This window comes from Hesperophylax consimilis, chromosome 8, assembly GCF_061612785.1.
Source record: "Hesperophylax consimilis isolate HC1 chromosome 8, BYU_Hcon_1.0, whole genome shotgun sequence".
NCBI classification, from domain to species: domain Eukaryota; kingdom Metazoa; phylum Arthropoda; class Insecta; order Trichoptera; family Limnephilidae; genus Hesperophylax; species Hesperophylax consimilis.
Window position 1 is genome coordinate 30,525,268 of NC_142843.1, and position 21,778 is coordinate 30,547,045.

General features: G+C 35.0%; 2 protein-coding genes across 2 annotated transcripts in view; one reads left to right on the forward strand and one right to left on the reverse strand.

Moving 5' to 3' along the window:
* The window catches only part of LOC149421870 (farnesol dehydrogenase-like), a 31,820-nt gene extending 29,356 nt beyond the window's left edge, over nucleotides 1-2,464 (forward strand). Inside the window, exon 6 of the mRNA XM_089634122.1 lies at nucleotides 2,228-2,464. Within this exon, the coding sequence (XP_089490248.1) occupies nucleotides 2,228-2,275 (48 nt within the window). The 3' untranslated portion in view covers nucleotides 2,276-2,464. The remainder of the gene's footprint in view (nucleotides 1-2,227) is intronic.
* The window catches only part of Hs3st-A (Heparan sulfate 3-O sulfotransferase-A), a 420,705-nt gene that overhangs the window by 152,764 nt on the left and 246,163 nt on the right, over nucleotides 1-21,778 (reverse strand). Inside the window, exon 3 of the mRNA XM_089634585.1 lies at nucleotides 3,571-3,685. Coding sequence (XP_089490711.1) covers nucleotides 3,571-3,635 — 65 coding nt within the window. The 5' untranslated portion in view covers nucleotides 3,636-3,685. The remainder of the gene's footprint in view (nucleotides 1-3,570; nucleotides 3,686-21,778) is intronic.

Here is a 21,778-nt window from a genome sequence, read left to right on the forward strand (position 1 = left end):
TTAAGTGGCGAAGAAAATAAAAATAATACAAAGAAATAATGGTCAAATGTTTAGGTTTTATAGGCAAGTTGTAGAAAATATCTATTTCATTAAACATTAATTTTACTTATACAAACGAAACATGCGAGAAAGATAGAGTTTAAAATGATATACCTATTGCTGGTCAATATTTCTAAAAAAGAGGCTTCATATTCTCTTTGTTGTCTGGTTTTTATAAGCACGACAAGACTGCTGTTTAAAGCGTGTTAGTTACACTCTTAAGATTAAGGCATTTTTATATTTCACTGTACTTATTTTGAGTTTTGCTTCTTCTTGTTTTGAACTTTAAAGGATACTGTCACAATTGAACATTTCATCAAATTTCAACGTTAATATTTAAGTTCTGTGAAGGTCCTTTTTAAGTTGTATTGCTGTCAAAGTATTGCTAACCAACCGGCCCACGATGATATAATAACAAAACTTGAATTGCACTCTCACGAAACTTAAATTTCATTTCTTAAATTTGATGATTTCTTCAAATTCTGTGAAATGACTTGTCATAAGTGAAGTCTCTTTAAACAGATTCAAATAAGTTTTGGCAGTTTTCATAATGATTTTATTGTTATAATTTCAATGTAAAATGACCTACGATTTCTACAAAATTGAGATTTTTATAGATTTTGTCACTGATTATTGTATGTGGTAGAGATAAAGAAAAATATGTAAAATTATTTTAGTATAACGTTAAGTTCCAGAGCAAAAAGCATTGATAGAAAGTAAATAGACCCAAAGCAAGCAGTTTCTGTTTGTGTTAGGATATTATGTTGTAGTAGCAGATGATTGAAGTTAATGGTCACATTAAATTAGCAATTGTATTCAATATGCATCTGCATTGCCAAAATACCAAACTACACGGCACATCGAGAATGCATTCGCTGGTAGATCAAGATAGACACGCGAGGCATCGGGCACTTGGTATGCCTGTTCCGATTCTGTTTTCTTTCTGGAATAATCTAACAATCCGCATTCACAGCAAGATCGCATCATCCAGGTATTCCATATCAGTCACCGGTCCCTTAATATGCATTTTCGATCTCAATTTCGATCTTCGAGACAATATAACAAACCTATACCAAGGCATTCCTCATGGGGAATTGCACTTTTTTTTTTTTTTATAGTGAATATCTCACAAGAGTCCCAACTGCTCCCGTCTGGAGCCAGTGAGACTATGGCATCCCCAATTGGGGGATGTTGTGAGGCTGAAGGTAAGTGGGGAAGGGAGAGAGGAAGGTGGGGAAGTACCTGGCTATTCAGATCTTGTTACTAAACACGGCTAAAGCCATTTGGAGCAACGTTTCAATTCTGAATGGTGGTCTTACACCAGGGCGATACTGGTAGTATCTTCCACTCTGGAACGTGCCGCAAATATACTATATATTATTTTAATTAATTAATTGTGAAATAACACAAATTAATCAAATAAAATTTATTTGCGCACGCCGGGTTCGAACCCGCGACCTTCGGAATGGCAGTCCAATGCGTTACCACTGGACTATGCCGGCCGTCAAACTTACAACGCCTGTTCGATCTTCGATTTTTTCCGAGATGTGTCGTGGTGGTTTGTTATTGAAATGTGTTAAACACATCACTTAGTATACCTGTACGATATCTGTCTTTTTATTGATAAACCGACAATAAATGTTCACCATCGCATAATAAACCACATTCAAAGCGATTCCACAGTAAGCACAACGCACTTGGAATGTTCGATCTTTAGCTTGTTTCTGTGATCATAAGTCGGGCAAGGTTAAGACATTTTAATTCAGATTCTGATTGAATTCTAATAATAACAGAATTTAAATGAATTAATAATAAGATGTTTCTAGTGAAAACATCAATCATTTTCATCCCAATGACTTTCAAATTAATAATAAATAATAAGATTCGATTCGCAGAAAGTGGTTATTTTAACAAAATAAGAATTGTCTGATTAAAAAATAATATCCTCAGTTGTTATCTATTCAATTTTAAGCTTCTTCAAATTTTCAGCGGCAGCCTTGAATTAATTTCATTTTGATAAAGGCTGTTGTAAAATCCCGAAAATAAGATTTAGAGTTCCTTTTGTCGAAATTATTGATATCTGTTGTTTTTTAATAATTAGTGGCATCGTTATAATTATTTACGAACTTTTTGTAATTTTACTTGAACATTAATTATGGTAACCTTAATTCGTTTCAATTTTTTTCAGATACAAGAGCTGACTATTCAACCAATTGGACAAAGACTGAGTGAATAATTAATGTAAGATACAAAAAAGTTAAACAAATATAATTATATGTAATTTTTTTTTATTAAAGGAATCCGTTTTATCATTAATTGTCTTAATGTACCTATGTAGATTGATAATAACTTCGAATATTAATAATTTATTAAAATTTATACCATTTTATTTGTATCTTCTATTTTTTATAATATGTGAAACATTTATAAAATACATATTTTATGTGAAATAATTTTTTTACTTCAAGATTCCTACTATTTAAACATACTTACTGATTGATCAAACTGTTTAACGAGGCATGTGGTACAACGTTGAGAAAACATACGGTAGGAATAGCTCCCTCTTCAACAAATTTACACTCTGGCATAATCATTAAGTAAGTACCTATTTAACAAACATGCTATAGGCACGTGGCTGGCACAAATTTCAGCCACGAGTTTCATATCTGGATATTTTTATTTATTTATTTAACGCCCAGAGGGCTTTTACATGGTTGGTAGTATACATAATTTTAATTTGACAGATACTTTAAAAGTTACAAAAAAAATTACATTTGATAAAAGCTATGCAACAAGTCATACAAACACAAGAAACAAAAACAGAAAATTACAGCTATTTGTAGGTTTACATGATGTGTTTAGGAGTATTGTTGAAATAAATGTTTTAAATGATCCACAAAACTTGCCAAGTTGGTATTGAATATGTCAACATCACCCAAGTAATGATTTCCCATGGTGTGAAGTCGTTGTATCGGAGAGTGGGCAATGTAGTTACGCTTATGTGTGCTGCTGTAGAATATTGTATGTAGTTGATACGTAATATCTAGAACAGAAAAAATCTAATATTGTCCTGTCCTTGCTCCATGAACAGACTCGACCGCCCAGGGCAGGACAGTGGGTCAATAGAACAATTCTACCGTAGTTCAACCGCGGAACGCTGCGAAAATGGATACACGAGCGAGTTCGCGAAAATGTTAGATCTTTTATACCAAAGTGTATAAGGGTACGTATACATTTTGGAAGCAACTGCAAATGGCGTTTCGCGCCATTTGCCGTTCACACTAGGACAACTACTGTTCACACTAGGACAATGATTCCGGAGCTGGGACAAAACAGTTTTGTGCTGTCTTCGCATTGAAATGACAATACAACCGAACACAAAACGTTGATTATTGAGGTTGGTCGTCGATTTAATTGGCGTCTGTAATATAATCACAAATAAGGTACAGTGAATGATTAATTCGACAATTCCAAAGATAAAAAGTGGAACAAATATACTTTAATGGTACATTGCAAATAATTGAAACTTACAGAATCTCCAGCGGCAACGACTGCGAGCAGTCGCGATATGGTTCGGATCTCTGCTTGACCGCCATCAAGCAGGATTACAGCACTCTGCCATCTATGGTCCTCCAAGAGCACTTATCTACACACAAGATAACAAAGAATAAGAATGACTACTATCATAATAAAACAGACAATTTGGCAAAAAGGAAAACCTACATTTGCTTTATTACATATTAGTACAGCCCTACCATGAACCTTAAAGGCCCTGGACGGAGCTATTTGAGAACAATAATAATAGATGATGGTGATGGTGAGGGGAAAGATATATGGAAAAGCCTACCTAATTTGTTTAATGACATTTCTCATTCCATCTACAAATTCCCCAAAAGTTTGAAGCCGTTATAATTGAATTTAATAAATTTAAAAAAAAATTAATTTGAAACCTGAGTAGCAACTGCTCCCATCCGCCTGGAGCCAGTGAGACTATGGCATCCCCAAGTGGAGTTTGTTGTGAGGCTGAAGGTATAGGCGAGGGGAAGGAGATGGGGAAGAGGAAGGTGGGGAAGTACCTGGCTATTAAGATCTGGTCACCAAAGCCATTTTCGAACGGTGGTATTACACCAGGGCGATACTATTAGTATCTTCCACTCTAGAACATGCCGGAAATATACTATATGTTATTTCAAATGAGTAAATTATAAAATACACAAATTAAACAAATAAACTTTACTTGCGCACGCCGGGATTTGAACCAGTAACCTCCTGCTTACCCCTCGATCACGAAGGCCGTAAAAAATTAAAAACGTTAATTATATACTACTTTGCATACAAATCATTTAAAAAGTTTGTAATGCAAGATAGCTGTTTCCCCTCACCCTAAATTTGGCTTCAATGCCATTCACACATTAGGTTCATGCACCCTACGCCATAACTCTAATAACGTGAAGAGTGGTTGGTTTGAAATAATAACTCTTAAAAGCCTCGAGTAATTTCAGACACTTTGGCAATTGACTACACATATAACTACAAACACAATTCATTGTAAACTTTATCGATTGTTCGGTTTTCTGTAAGGCTGCCTAACATTTTTTTATCGCACTGTGAGTCCTGACCTGACTGTGGAATTATGGAATCCTTATTTGAGGTACATTGTGAGAAAGAAGGAAGTTTTTTTGGACTAACTCCAGACAGGAGGCTTGAGGAAACTAATCTCCCTCAGTGCCTTTCTCATCTTTGATGAGTGCGAAGGATCTTTTTGAGGAGAGGAAGGAGAACATGGTCTTTGCAAGACCCATGTTATAGGAGGAACTAAACACAGATGCCGGCAGATCGTTTCACCTCCGAGCTGTTGATCTCAAGAACGACTCGTAGAAACCAATGAATTACTTCGGGTATACGGACAAGCACACAACATATACAGAGGGTTTACATGAAGACTTTAATTAACTAAGTAAATTTTATATAAAACAGTAAATTTGCAAAGAATGAACAATGTGATCTAATGATATTCGCACTTCACTGCATAACTGAGTAATAAATATAGTAAAAATTATTTTATAAGCAATAATTATTAGCCTGAAACACTCATCCACGTTGAAAAATCTCCTGATAAAAGATAAGTTCCCACTAAAAAACTCAACACATAAATACGCTACAAGGCTCACAGAAAACTTACTAATACCAAAAGCAAACAAAACAATATTCCAAAAAGGACCATACTACATGGCCATTAAAGTATATAACAACCTTCCACATAACATTAAACAAATACAAGATACACACAAATTCAAATCGTTACTAAACACTTTCCCTGTTAATAAATGTCACTACACGTTGAGTGAATACCTCACGTAAATGAAACACCTATTTTTATTGGTATATTTGTATTTTTTTATTTTTTCATTGGTATATTGTTATTTTATCTGTATAAACATTGTAATTAAATAAATGTAGTTAGCTGGAAGAAATGGGGTCTACCCATAAGCTATACCTTTTGTAATTTTAATTTTACAATAAATAATTTTTGATTTGATTTGATTGATTTTATTTGATACATGACGCCAACGGGACTTGACACTGGACAAAAGATGTAGACAATTTTTCTCGACGCCATCTAGTGAGAGAGTTAGCACTTACAATGCCTTTCTCATATAAAATAAAGTTTCAGGTGAAAAAAATGTAACAAGCAGTAATTGTTGAATGAAACACTAGTATATATTGAATTATTTCACGGATAAGAGATAAGCCGCCATAGCTCAGTGGTCAGAGCTGTCGACCGGAAATCGAAAGGACACGGGTTTAAGTCCCGTTGGCAAAATTATTTGGAGTTGCCGGATGCCAAAATGTCATTAAAATTTCTTACTCCAAATAATGTAAGGAATAACTGGTTAAAATAAGTGAAGTACGTCTCTCCACACCCTGTATATATAATACTCAGTTTCTAAGATTACATTGTTCATTTAAAATTAACAATGTGATGTAGTAATTAAAATTTTCTTGATTCATCAGAACCCATCGGGGAAGAAAACAACACGTTTTTGTTATAACAATGAATAGCATCAACAAACTCTGTAGAACATCAAGAAACTTCTTTAAAGATTCGGGAAAGAAAAAAATGATAAAAGAAGGGGGTTACGTTAATAATGTTACTATGCTCGCGTTTTATTTTAGGTTTAAAAAAGAGTTATACATGTTTAAAATTGAATGCTTAGTGTTGCTAAGCAAATGGTTAAAGCGTTAAAAATTAACAACAATTTTTCACGTAATTCACTAAACACAGTACAACTTAAGGTTTCCCCAAGACTTTTGCCACCCGTAGGGATGTTGTTTAGTGGTCATTTTAAGGACCTGAAAGCTTTGAAGATACAAATACTATAGGAGGGAGGAAACACAGAACCAGGCCATGTCCTAGGTCCGCTCCTATTTCTCGTATATATGAACTCCTTATTGAATTTGAACATTCAAGGTAGTAGAATATATTTCGCAGACGACACGGTTATATTATTTACAAGTAAAAAATGGAAAACATCAATAGAGAAAGCTAATTGTGGACTGAACAAAATAAATAAAATGGATATACTCTAACCTCTTCACCCTAAATGTTTAAAAACTCAATTCATACATTTTTCAATCTGTAAATTTACGCTGCCAGAAAACCTACCTAAACTAATCATTCGCCACGCTTGTTCACAAAACCTAGACACATCTCCACTGTCTCTTAATGTGCATTAAGGTGGAGCGGTCTAGTATGGAGAATTTTTTTTTTCGTAATATAGAATTCGACATACGCGGGATTGATGCTCCGTTATGTACTTATCTTAAATAAAAAATATAAAAAATATTTATGTATAATTACGACATCGCCACCACTTTGAATTTTTGATAAAAACACTGAAAACACCAATAATGTTCTCCCGATTCTTAGAAATGCTTATAATTATGTAAAAAAAAATTGAGTGTTTATTTATTACCTATGATATAATTAGATTATTATTTTATAATATAATTATAAAGTAGGACTGTAGGAACAGTTAAACTATTCCCACACAGCAACGAATCCTTCTATCCCAAACGCGAATCAAACAGAGTGAAGTGTATCGCGTATCATCTTGGCAAAGTTTCCGATCCGCTAGACATTATCTAGTAGATCGGGGTACTGACGCTATTCCTTCTTGTAGTTTAAACTTTAGACTCTCAAAAAATGTGCTTCGTCTTCAATCCTTCAAGAAATAATTCAAAGTGAAGCACAACCAAATTATTCTCACCATGAGGTGAAAGATTTCCCTGTTGTGGCCAGAACACTAGACAGATATTGTATTTCAGATCGAGCAGGAGCTGCAATTGTTTTCGCTGTATTACAAGATGTTGGTTTAATTTCACAGAACGATACATCTCGCGTTGTGGATAGGAGTAAAATTCGTCGAGCTCGAATGAAGAAAAGAACTGCCCTTACTAGTAAGCTGTTAGTAATCGATTCCAATCAATTTGGTTTATACTTCGATGAACGGAAGGACAAAATTTTAAGCATGGAGGACAACCGGCGAAAAATAATAACTGAAGAACACGTTAGTTTAGTAAAAGAACCAGGTAGTGGGTGCATGGGACAAATTTCATTAGAAACCGGAAAATCTGAATCAAAAAGTAATGGAATTATTTCACTACTGTCTTCGAAAGATATTGCTTTGGAAAAAATTGTTGCAATTGGATGCGACGGAACTGCAGTTAATACGGGGTACAAAGGAGGTGTTATTCGGCGCCTTGAATCACATCTCAAACGGCCTTTACAGTGGACTGTCTGTCAATTACAAGCAAACGAACTCATTTTGCGACATCTCTTTGAGAACATCGACGGAACCACGACTGGACCGCAAAGTTTCACTGGAATTATTGGTAAATCTTTAAATAAGTGTGAACAACTTCCTGTCGTGAAATTTAAAATCATTCAATGTTCATTACCAAGTATGACAAATACACAGGATTTAAGTACAGATCAGCTGTATCTATTGAAAATGTGTAAAACTATTGACTCCGGATTCTGCAATGAAAATTTATCAAAAACAAATCTCGGTAAAATTGTACAATCCAGGTGGCTAAACTACAGCGAATCGGATTCTTCGACTTGACATTTTTACCCTAAAACCATAAAAAAATATGGTAACTTTAACGACATTTGTATTAACAGTTTACGCACCTATGTGGTTCAACATTAAGACCAAACCATTATGTCTTTTCGGTGCAAGGCATTTACACGAAACAATAGTGCTTTCACGGCATTTGCCCAGTGATTTAAAAGATATGATTGATCCAGTAATCCAGCGTAATGGCTTTTTTGGGCATCACGAAAATATATTGTTAGCCATGTTAAACGACAACTGAAAATACGTAAGAGAGTTGGCGTTGAGAAGAATATTGAAAGCTCGGCAAATGAAAATGCAATCAGACTTTATTCGTACCTTCAAAGTGCCTGTTTTTGATTATTCAGCAGATGATTATATTGATGTTATAAAGTGGGAAAATATAACCGAGACACCACTAACCAAATTTGTAAGTGACGAGACAATTTTACAAGCCATTACCGATCACACGATAATTGAGGATGTCATACTACCAATGATAAAGAATTTTCCTTGCCACACTCGAGCTATAGAAAGATGTGTGAAAATTGTAACAGAAGCCTCAGCCGTTGTTTGTGGACCCTTGAGGCGAGATGGATTAATAAAAACAAGGTTAGAGTCACGACACCTTATGCCTATTTTTAACACCAAAATGCAGTACCGTTCATAGTAACTTTTGTAATTTTCAAGTTTTTCAATGCGGTAAATAATATATGTACATTTTTTATTTCCACTATTTGTTTCATTCTAACAATCAACGAATGTATTATATGTAAAATAAATGGTAAAATACAAATTTTATGTTTGTTTTATTTCGCGTACATGAGCTATAAATACTTAGGTAAAATCGTGAAAATGATAGAATATAAAGCTTTGGCGATGTCCAGGTATTGTGAATATATTTTTTTTATTATTTTTGTTGTAATTGTTAATATATGGAGCATCTTTTCCAACTATGTCGATTTCGAAATTCTCAAAAAAAAAATTTCACTCCACCTTAATGTGCATGCCCAATTCTCAAAACGTCTAATGAAATAAACTACCCAGGTGTCATTATAGATAACCAATTACGCTGGGAGGCCCATCTTAGCTCCATAACAAAGACTCAGGAAGTTATGCTATATTTTCTAGTCTCTTCGATCAATCCTTGACATAAAACTTTAAGAAGTGCTTATTTTGCTCTATTTTAATCCATATCAACTTATGGCATCATAGGATGGGGAGGTTGTACATCATTCATTCTCTACCCCCTAGCGACCGTTCCAAAACTTCTGTTATCATCTTCAAATGTTTCCCTTCACATCCAACAGAGTCACTTTTTAGGAAACTCGCAGTCCTAGACATTCGCCAATTATACATCAAGACAATTCTCACCCATATCTGGAAAAATTGTTTCATAAACTCTACACAAAAAAAAATACATACACGCTACTGAACGCATACAAAATGCAAAATTCCTATAAAAACCGGAGATTTTACAATACTCATATCGCACCTAAAATATTTGACGCACTAATTAATGACATCAAAAGATCAAGATCAATTACTCACTTTAAAACTGGTGTCCAAAAATTGATATCTGAAAATGGACGAAATTTCTTCAAGGCGCATTTGAATCTAAACCATCACTTAAAGTTTTCGTATTTAAATAACAATTAAATTAGCAGAAAGATTAATTAATTTTTATTTAAAATTTTTTTGCTTCAGTATTTGTTGAGAACAATATTGTCACAATAATTTCTTCACTCTAGTATTATCATAGCTGGAGTTCAAACAAGAGTATATACAATTTCTTTTCTTGTTTACTTACCTAGTAATACATACACACTTTGATGCTAAACTTAAATAACTTCTTGTATTCATTTTTTTAAATTCTTTATTCCTTACTATGTTTTATATTCTATACCTTTTTATTCTTCTTCAATTCCTCTATATTTCAATATTTTGATATATTCTTTCAAATTATTTTGATGTATTTCACATAGACACACGCACATATAAAATGTCAAAAGTTTTTTTTTTATTAGTACCTACTTAAATTGATTTTGCTAATTGAATTTAAATATATTTTTCTAAATTCATATACTTATTATATTCTCTCAAACTCAAACTTATCCTTATTTTATTATATAATTTTTACATATCTTTTAATTTCTGCTATATCTCATGCTTAATATATTCTTTGAATGTACTGTATATATAATCAACCACCACAACACGGACATGTAGGCACATATGGCTTGGTGGTCTAAATATTCGTAATAACTGTAATAACCATTTCACTGAATAAAGAAAATATAATAAAAACAAAAATCAGTCATTTTAAATACATGTAGGATTACGAAAGATTTTTTAAATATTTATATTGAGGGATCAGTAGGATTTATAGGTCCAGTTAGGAGTTCTACCGAGCCGAACCCTCTGATATGAAAATATCTGGAGTCGATGAATTATTTTCCCATTTGATCTTTGGTAATTTGACTCGTTGTTTTTTTATTGTTCTGTATTCATTATGCTTATATAATGCAATTGCCTAATGTGGATTGACTAGATGATCATTTGTGGAAAAGTGCGTGGAAGGGTTTAGTTTTTCCTGTGGGGAAGATTTAACCCGGACATAAAGTCTGAAAAAATATTAAAAACATTCCACCGCACGCCAAGTTCTTGAACACAATAATGGGAGTTTTATAATACCTAAGGTTAATGAAAAACGCACGTTCTTTGTTTCACGCAAGCTTTTTCTTACACAATTAAATAATAAAGATCCCTTGAAAATAAGACATACGAAGAAACGGACGTTACTACTAAAGATTACGGAGCAACATCGCAGTCAAAAGCAATCTACAACAGAATCAACTATGAATTTGTGACAGAAAAATGGGAAGGAGGAAGAGCGGTAAAGTTAAACGATGGAAATTTCTTTATACCGGGTATATTAATGCAAGCCGGTTTACTGTACGACGCTACAAACTCGATTGGAGTAATATACGAACACTCATACACACCGACAGACGGTACCATTCATAAATTTAAAAACGTTTGGTACAACCCTCACACAACATTTCGTAATAACAAACAACTGCACGAAATTGACACAGAAACTGGCAAAATGAAAGATATAGACATGGTGAGACTGCAAAATCACAAAAATCTAACATACGAGACGGCAACGATTGACAACATATTATTTGGATGGATGAAATTGGAATTGGGTTTGAGAATCGTGCCTCTGCTAAACAGCGATGAGACTATTGAAGATGCAGTATTCAATATTTTAATAGAAACGCACATAAAAATCACAGAAAAGAGTCACGGAACAAAGGTATTGATGAAAAACAACAGCTTTGCACAGCCAAACACGCATGCAATTGGATTATTAAATGCGAAAAATAAATTGAGCAACGAGTATGGAATTGCAGAGAGGTCAGTTTATGAGAATTAGTAAGTGTGCAAGTACGACATTTAAAAAATGATTATTACGTTAAAGTGATTGTAGTTAATGGTTATAAAAGGTTTAAACTTTGAACGAGAGATTTTAAATTTCAGAGAAATGACAGAGACTCGAGGATTTGAAAGTGTAGCAGGGACAAGCGGTGAATCATCAAGGGTGAATAACCAGAGATTAACCAGATAAACCACTCTCACGTTCTGAATGCAGATATATATAAGTAAACTTATTTGTGAAAACGATGTTTGGTCACGCATTTTTAGATTACGTTGGTCAGGTTTATTGATTTATTGAATTTTCATTGTGTTGAGTTATCATAGAACCCCAGGGGTTAGTTCAGACCAGATCTGGATACACAATTAATAACAGAATGCATTAATTAAAATTTAATTTCATCGTACGAAATCGTTACTTGAACAACTTTATAAAAAACTTTTACCCTCTTTTACTTACTTTGCAAGTTAAGACAGAGAACACTGATTCTCAGAATTAATTATCCCTCGGATTTTTTCAAATCCTTTATTAATTAGTGAGGCGGACAGGTCCTTAGAATAAAACAAAATAGCTTTTATACAATTTGTAAGAAGGGAAACTCTAATGAAAGGAAAATATTCTTTCGTTAGCCTTCATACAAATGCTAGCGAAATAAATCGTTGCCTAATATTGACGGAGAAACGTACAGAATTTAATGATTATCAATAATATTTGAATTGCCAAGTTCTTTTCGAACTTCCTCATCACCGTCTACTCTTCCCTACTTGAAATCAAATTGCCATTGATAGATTGTTTCAATAATAAAAACACTTTTTTCGAACAACAATATACCAAAGGTTCTTGTCTCTATAACTCTTCCATGTTGTAACACTACCTCAGACTAACAATATGACAAATATATTGGAGTTAAATGATTTAATAAATTACCAGTTAGTACAATACTGGAAATAAATAATACAATATTCAAATCTACAATAAAAAAATCTTTCAATAGTATTTCTCAACTAATTTCAAATCTAATCATTGTATTATTTTTTTTTGTTAAAGAGAAGCAAAAAAACAGTAACAGTAACTGTAAAATTTTTGAAAAATTAACGATAAAAACGTTTTATTTTTACCAGTGTACCGTTTCCGCCCTTTTAACACGACCGTTTGCTCTAAAAAAATTGTATTCACTATTGTTATTATATGAAAACACTTGGATGTATTGAATGTGTTATTTTTATTATTAAGATTAATAAACAAGGGAGAAATAAACAAGTCCATGGAAGCGTCTCGACTACGGACAACGACTACGCGGACTACGAAAGCGGCGGAACCAATGAAAGTTATGTGTTAGGTGTGTAAGTAAAATAAAAACGATTTGGTGATGATATTTGTATGGTAATATGGTTGAAAATGTTGCCGAAACTTTTGTAAGACTCGGTTTCATATTAAAAATGCTTCATGGCCCACCTCCTTGTTTCTATTATCGATGATCCCACTAGATGTCGGCAATTTGGCCCAGTAAATCTGTGAAACAACACAAAATAATTAAACAAAATTTATTTATGCACGCTGGGACTTTATCTGAACTTGCGACCACCGCATTTGTAGCCACGGATCGTTACGACTCAATCGCGGAGGCCGTCAAAAGTCATTACAAATAAAATATTCTTACCACGGTAATGATTCGTTTAGTTTTAACGATAAAAAGGGTTAGGTCGTTGCTGAAAATCTTTTTTAAGCCTCTGCCATTCTCGACCATTAGAAAATATTGTAAAGTGCCTATTCCGCGGCCTTGGTTCTCTTTAAATATAATCTAATCTAAGGATCAAATAAACAGCTTATTACTTTGGCTTTATCGGATTAAAGTTAATATTGTATAAAAGATCGTTCTAAAGTATAAAAAAAATAATTTAAGATTATTAGAATGAGAAAATTCTGCCGTATGTACGAGTACTCAAAGGTCTGGAAACTGTTGTCATTTAAAATAAATTCTGCTTTAGCCTCCCTAAATGGTATAATAATATATACGTTGACTGTTTTTTCGACGTGCGTATTTAAATTGCCTCCGTATTATTATCATCTACCTTTCACAATACTAATAACAGCAATTTTTTCAGGCGTATAACCAAAAGAGAGCTTTTAGTTTAGTTTGGGGTTTGAATTATTTTTGTTTTATTTATGCTCTACTGTGAAAAATCATCATCAAAACTGTTTGTATTCCGCTATTATCTCTTGTACAAACAAATTCTAACTGCGTATGTATTTTAATATTTCCTATATTATGTTACATCTCATTAGGCTATACCTTTAATGTGTGTATAGTTAGTTTTAATTTTTGTTAGAAGCTATCACGTGGTTGATATTGAAAATATTTTAATTTTTGTTGCCTCTGTCGTATGATGATCGTATGATGAGCATGTATGTTCACGTCATTATGTATTTGTATAAATTACATAATGTGTTTGTAAATTTACAAGTAAGTTATATTTTTCTATTCAACGTTAAAAGCCCCCATTGACAAACGATTGTGCTCTTTATTTCTTATTTATATTGTATAATTTTCGTTTATAAAAATTAACAAAAAAATATACAAAATAATTAAAATAAAAAAAAATTAAAATAAATAAATAAACATACTACCTAGTGCTATAACTACTTGAAGTCGTTCACAAAACTCTCGTTAGTAATATTCTAAACAATCGGTTAAATTTTCACACAGACACTTCGAGAAGTTTTGTTTATTCATTTCCCACACAACTTTGGATAAGAGTTACTGAGATCTTGTGCAATCCATCACCGGTACAATCCAATAGTTATAATGTATGCGGATGTCTCAAAGTTTGATCAGGGTTCGGCTGTCCAGCAATTAAGAATTCATTTAAGCGCTATCGCTGTTTGAGAACCTAGCCGGACCAAGGTAAACGTCAAAGTGAATCAAAACCTCCTCAACTGAGGCCAGGACACTGAATTGAGTTGGCCTGCTATTTATATAAAACCCTCCCATACAAGCTGTTCTGAACTTTTTGTTTAATTTTTTTTATATTAAATCCACACAGGATGCCCTGAAGAAAATAATTTCCCTCAGGGCCTATGTCATCTTTGGGGATGCTGTGTGGAGGGTCTTTTTGTGGAGAGGAAGGAGTGAACATGGGTCTTGAAGAGTCCCATGTTGTAGGAGGGAGGAAACACAGAGGCCGGCAGTTCGTTCCACAGCCGAGCTGTTGAACTTAAGAACGAATCGTAGAAGCGACCCGTTCTCATGTGACAAATGTCAACCGTGTACAAATGTTGGGCGCGCGTTTGGCGTGTATCCCGACTACGCACCGGTGCCGAAGGGATCAATGACGCCAGTTCCTCAGAGCATCTTCCATTGTAATACCTTTAGAACAAGGACAGCATACCAACCTGACGCCTATGCTCTAAATATTGCAGTCCGACTGTTAAGATTGGGGAATCTATCAAACGGACCGCCCGTTTCTGCACAGAGTCAAGGTTTTTTTTCAGGTATTTTGGGGCTCCGGACCAGAGATGGCTGCCGAATTCGACAGTAGGGCGCAATTGCGATTTGTACAAGATCAGCAGTTGTGTACTATTAAAGTATCTGCGGGCCCTGTACAGTACGCCTAGCTTCTGAGAGGCCAACTTTACTCTGGCTTCGATAGAGCCCCCGTACCTGAGCTGGTCACTTATAGTTACACCAAGCATATCAATGGAAGGCCTGTTCGGAAGATTGTTTCCGTTGAAGGAGACTAGATTATCAGTTGGATTCCTTTTGGACGTAATCAGATAGGATTGGGTCTTTGAAACATTAAATTCGACGAGATTATTTTTACCCCAGGAGGAAATACTCTCGAGATAACCGTCCATTCTCTGCTTCAAAGCCTTCCGAGCCGTTGGAGTTTGTGTGCCCTTTGGGGGCTTGTCAAACAAAATGCTATCGCGAACTGTACTGTCATCCGCGTAACAATGAATCGGTGCACATGTCAAAAGGTCATTGATGTGCAACAAAAACAAAGTCGGAGACAGAACCGATCCCTGTGGGACGCCAGCATTTATAGAGTGCGAGGAAGAGGTGAAACCGTCAGCAACCGCCTGAATCGACCTATCCCTTAAAAAGTCAGCAATCCACGTACACAGGGATGCGGGAAGTCCGTAAGAAGGCAATTTGTTGACAAGTCCTCGGTGCCAGACCCGGTCAAAGGCCTTGGATATGTCTAGTGCGACCGTTTGGGTCTCACCGTGACGTTCTAGGCACCGCCCCCAAACATGCGTCACATACGCGAGGAGATCACCGCATGAGCGGTTCCGCCGGAATCCGTATTGATGGTCGTTGATAATTTTGTTCTTCTCGAGGTATGTGAGCGGTTTGTCGTTGATCACACGTTCCATCACTTTGGACAGAACTGATGTGATCGCTATGGGGCGGTAGTTGGCCGGGTTGAAGCGGTCACCTTTCTTGGGAATAGGGTGAATGACCGCTTTTTCCAACCAGAGGGCACAGTGCCACACTTCAGGGACATTTTGAAGAGCTTTGTCAAAACTGGAACTATTTCCGCAGCACACCTCTGCAATACCAGGGCAGGTATTCCATCAGGTCCACTAGCTTTGTTAACATCGAGCCCCCGTATAACGTGGAGTACATCCCGATGCCGGATCCTCAGCTTTTTCATATAGAAGCCGCATTGAGAAACCGACGGCGAAACAGCACCTCCGTCATCGAGGGTCGAGTTTTCCGCAAATATTTTCCCTAATAAGTTAGCCTTTTCGGTGGCGGTGTTTGCTAGTGAGCCGTCAGGTCTGGTAAGAGGTGGCAAACTGGGTTTGCGAAAATTCCGACCTATTGAGCCCGTAAGCGACCAGAATGCTCTGCTGCCATGCGGGCAGGCAGCCAACTTTTTGCTGATCTGCAGGTCGTGTTCGAATTTTGACCTATTAATGATTCTCTTGCATTCCTTTGTCGATTTGTTGTATGCTGATCTGCTTTCGGGCGTTCGAGATGTGTTGTAGGCTCGGTAAGCCGCTTTTTTCGTCGAACTGCTTCGGAGCATTGTCGACTGAACCACGGCTTTGAGCCCACATCAGTTTCTTTAGTAGTCGATTGTATGAAACAATCCATCGCCGATTTGATGACTTCACCAATCTCCTGGGCACATCTTGAAGGGTCCGAAGTCCGAACGTCCTATGTTTTTGAGTGAATCGAGTCGGCGAGAACCAAACGTGAAATTTAATAAGTTCTGCCACACGTACACTTCGGATTGGCGCCGCTACTAAAGGCCAGTAGAAAAGTAAATTCTGAAAGTAAGGTAATGGTTTACAGCGTATTTCTATGTGAGACTTTACTAAGTGTACTTGTGGCGAAACCTTTTGACTGCGCTTTGCAACTTCAATACAAAAGTCGTGCTTTCAGAGTGAGACATGCGATCAGTACAGCTTGATGAGGGATTGTTATTCGAAAAGTTGTTGATATCAGATCTTAATACACGAGTACTACCAAACCTTCTTCATGCCTCAGTTCCTTACCAAAATAATCCTTCTGGAATGGACGTGAAACTGAATTGACTATGGAAAAATTGATACATAACCTAAGTAAGGGGATTGAACTAAAAATTCTAGATATAGAAATAAACGATCGTAAATTTTTAATATAAGCAGTTAAATGAATAATAAAAACGAAAATGACGTTGCGAGCTGAAAACTGCAACAAAAAAATTCCCAGTGAAAAAACTACAAATAAAGGTTTTGCTGCTTATTTTTGCAGATAAGTTGGAAATTTCAAGGCTTTGGAGCTTGAAAAGATGTTCTGGGCTGAAAATAGTTCAGCTACACGGAGAAACTTACTGATATAACATATTGCTAATTTATTCAGAATCTCTTTAAATTATTCTTAATCCGATTAAAAACGGGACGCTGGCCCTTAACGAATGAATTGATAGGTTTCCTGTTGAATTTTTAGTAAAAGAGGAATGAATTATCGCAATATCGGAACACGTGTTCAAAAAAATCCTAATATTTTCACATATCGTTATTATATATTATCAAAGCATGGTGCAGGTGAATGAACAAGTACCAATTAACATATATTATTAATACACTAAAAGGTTTAACAAGAAACGGCCTACAATCCCGTTTTTCACCTGATTACGAATAATTTGAAGAGATTTCGTTTTTCTCCGTGTAACTTATCGTCACCATATAGAAAACGTTGCACAATTTTCGTGATTCAGAAAACAGATGTTCTTATTACGTTAATGTATCGAAAACACTTCTGAAAATCTATACTGTTCGTGTTGAATATTCGATTTTAGCATGAAAGCCGCCGTGAAATTCGAACATGTTATGCCTGTCATACTGTTTTTGTATGAATTCGCAAAAAATCATTTATAGTTGTAGACGATAACGATTTTCACGTTAAAAACTGCCAACTTCGTAACGACGGTAGAGTTTTATTTCGGGAAAACGTAAAACCTTTCAACGGTACAAAATCACACCGTGTTTCAAGAGCGTGATATTATTTGTTACGAAATCGAAAAATAAGATTTGTTAAAAATGTCTGTCATATCTATGAATAATTTTTATTAAATTAGCAATATTCAATATTAATTGACGGCCTCCGTGGTCAATAGATAAGGCTCTCGACTATCAACCCGAAGGTCACGGGTTTAAATCCCGGCGTGCGCAAGTAAATTTTATTTGACGAGTTTGTACCTGTACCTGGCTATTCAGATCTAGTCACAAAACACGGTTAAAGCCATTTCAAGCATTGTTTCAATTCTGAATGGTGGTTTTACACCAGAGCGATACCGAGAGTATTTTCCACTCTGGAACGAGAAGCAAGTATAATATATATTATCTTTTTAAATGAATAAATTGTGAAATAACATAATTTAAAAAAATAAAATTTACTTGCGCTCGCCGGGATTTGAACCCTGAACCTTCGGATTGCTAGTCGAGAGCCTTGACCCTCGACCACGGAGGCCGATACATAAATAAATAACAGTTAATTTGTACAAAGCGATTTTGTGAAATTTGACCTAAAGTGTGTTTTGAAGGACAGAAGGACGAAACATGTAAATTATTTTGATTAAGGCGATGCCATACGTAGTAATGCAAAATCATGTATTTTTGGTTTGAAAATTTGGTCGCCTAGAAATGTTTCAGATCCTTTAATTAAATACTGCGAGTAGAATACATCTTGGCCTTTGAAATAATCGAGAATTTTTTAGATAAGTCTTTTTATAAGCCCAGAAAAAATAGTGTAAAGGCCTATGAAAACTGCTTTAAAGTTCAAAATCTCCTACTTACGAACCCATTTTCGGTTATGATTTTACTGTATAATGTTGCAAATTAAGTTATTTATAAAATGATCGAAAAAAAAATATGTATGCCTGAACATTCACAAAATAAAATAAAAGGCACTTTTTGGCCATGTTTTTTTCTTGCATAAATCAAAACAGGCGGATGGTGTTAAGCGGGAATTTAAACCTTATCGCCATCTACGTAAGGGCTGTTATTGATAGCGGCTTAATTTAAAATATTAGACGACGTAGTGCATCGCCTTAAATAGTGGTGTATACAAAGTTATTTATTTTCATTAAATAATAACTATTCGACAGATAAGAATTAGAATAAAGTGCACTTATCAATGCAAAAGACCATGTCTAAATTATACGAGTGAAAGAAAAAAGTGAGTGTGAGCTACGATTGAGACCTTTTCAAATTTGGAGTTGATTTACCAAAATTCTGTTTCTTTTTCATTATTCGAAGACACAACGTCCATCTGTATCAGCATTGCCAATCTCTCATTATAAACCACCTAGAAAATTCAATAGGAATACAAATAAAAATAATACAGATCAAGAAAATTGAAGTTCTTAAAGTAAGCCTTAGTGAGAAAATGACAATTATTTGCTTGGCTTGCCTCTCCGATATAATTTTGCCTTCCAGGAGGGTAATTAAATAGGTAGTTTTGCTTCCTTGCTGCAGTGCTACCCTCCTGGGAAGATCAGCGCGGCCATCAACTTTAATAGGGCTGTCAAACGCCCGATAAGGTCCTGAAATTTCAGCTCAAGTTTTTAATTAGTGAAGTGTTTGTAGAATTCAGTCGGGAAATTGAGGTTGATAAAATCTCACGAGAAATTTTAAAGTTTTCATAAGTTTTATACGAGTAAACTAACTAAGCAATCATCGAGCCATTTCACCACGGGGTAGGCCGAGAGGATAGATCACAACACTACTTTGTTGTGGAACACGGACCTTACTTCATTCACATTCATACAAGGCCCGGATCAAGTATTTGATATTGATAATAATAATAATATCTTTATTTAGGAAAGTTTACAAATTACAACTATACATACATATATGATGGTGTACATTGATTTGTAACTTTTATATTTAAGGTTATAAAATTAACAGAAAAATACAAACATGCTGTGAAGGTAAAAAGAAAAAAAAGTACAGTTAAGATTTCTCAAATACCGCCTCACTAGGGTAGCCTGTGTTGAGGCAGAATTTTTCGTGTTAGTTCCTAATACCTTTGAACATACCTATACTTGTATTAAGAAGTATTCGCTCAATAATGTGGTGACTTCAATAACTGCGAATTTGGGTGAATGCACCGGTGAAGGCCGTATTCTTATTTTTGATCCAAATTTTTACATTATCTTTAAAATTTTTTTGTGAATCACATTGTTTTATGCTGTCTGGAAGAATTTTGTAGAATCTTGTCGCAAAGTATTTCAAGTTTTTGTTGTTGCTTCGAGTTTATCGTGTATTTGAACTTTTTTCATAGTAATTATGCGTATTTGAGTTTAGATGAGTAAGGATAGTTTTTGCATATAGCTGCCGAACATCAAACACCTTCATAATATTAAAAATTAGATTCGAGTCTGTAATTATAGGTAGCCTTAGAATTATTTTTTAAATTGTTTTCTGAGCCTTTGTGATTGGGTCTAGTACAGATGAAGTGCCGCCTCTCCATGCTATGATACCATACTCAATAATAGATTGGCAGACTGCAAAATAAATCATTTTCAGATGTTGAAAGCCGAGAAAGTTTCGTATGATTCTGAAAAAGTGCATGGTTTTTCTTATTTTGTTTGCAATTATTTGATTATGTAGATTCCATTTGAAATATGGATCAATGGTGAGGCCGAGGTACTTCATCTGAGTAGAGCGTTCAATGTAGGGGCACTGACAACATTCATCGGAATTCAAACACGAGTGTATTCTGATGGAGGCATCATCAGGAGGTTGACCAGTAATATTAATACTTGATGTGACATATTTAGTTTTCTCGGTGTTCAGTGTGAGCGTGTTTATATCCAACCACTTTTTTACCATGCTTGTGTCCGTGATGGTGCCATGTAATCCTCGGACGTCTTTTTGTACTTTTATTCGTTTGCCATGGTGCTTACGTTGCGATCTTACTTTTAGAGGCGACGGGAAAAACAGATGGCCGAGATGCAAGACTGCAATACAGACTGCAATCATCAGAAACCAATATTTAATGGGATGATTAGCCAATATTATGTATTAACACAGTGTCGCTTTAAGTAGAATTTGGCAAGATTCAGTTGCTTTAATGTGGATCTTTAGATGCAATTTTAAAACATCATTTTAATGCGTCAGTGGACTGTTTTCGCTGAAACCAGACTTGATTAACCTGTATTTATTATCCGGTTTCGCATGAGAATCAACTTTTCTAAGCCTTTATTAAAATCTAAAAGAGAAATTTAACACACAAAATCTAATCTGGTCTCATTTGCTCATGGTGGAACTAGCGCAGCGAACTGAAAATTATTTATAATTATAAAAAAATTTGCGGTTACTTCAAAAATCTGACAAAAAAAGAGCAAATTTCATGATGCCATAACACAAAAGTATATTTTCTGCTTTATGCGAGTAGTAAATACAACATAATTTCGCGATTCACTTCGTTGAAGCTAAAATAAGGTTTTTGATGTCACAAGTCTTAACAACCATAGACATCATAGTCATGACATTAAACAGCTACTAATATCGGTAGTCTGTGATGTGATTTTCCTGCGTAATGAACTCAAATTTCCTTTGATTTTTATCAAAATTGAAAAACAGATGATTGTATCAACTCAGACAAGCGATACGGCACATAGGAGCCAACCTATAATTTTACAATTTTATTTTATCATATTTCAGCTTCACAAATCCT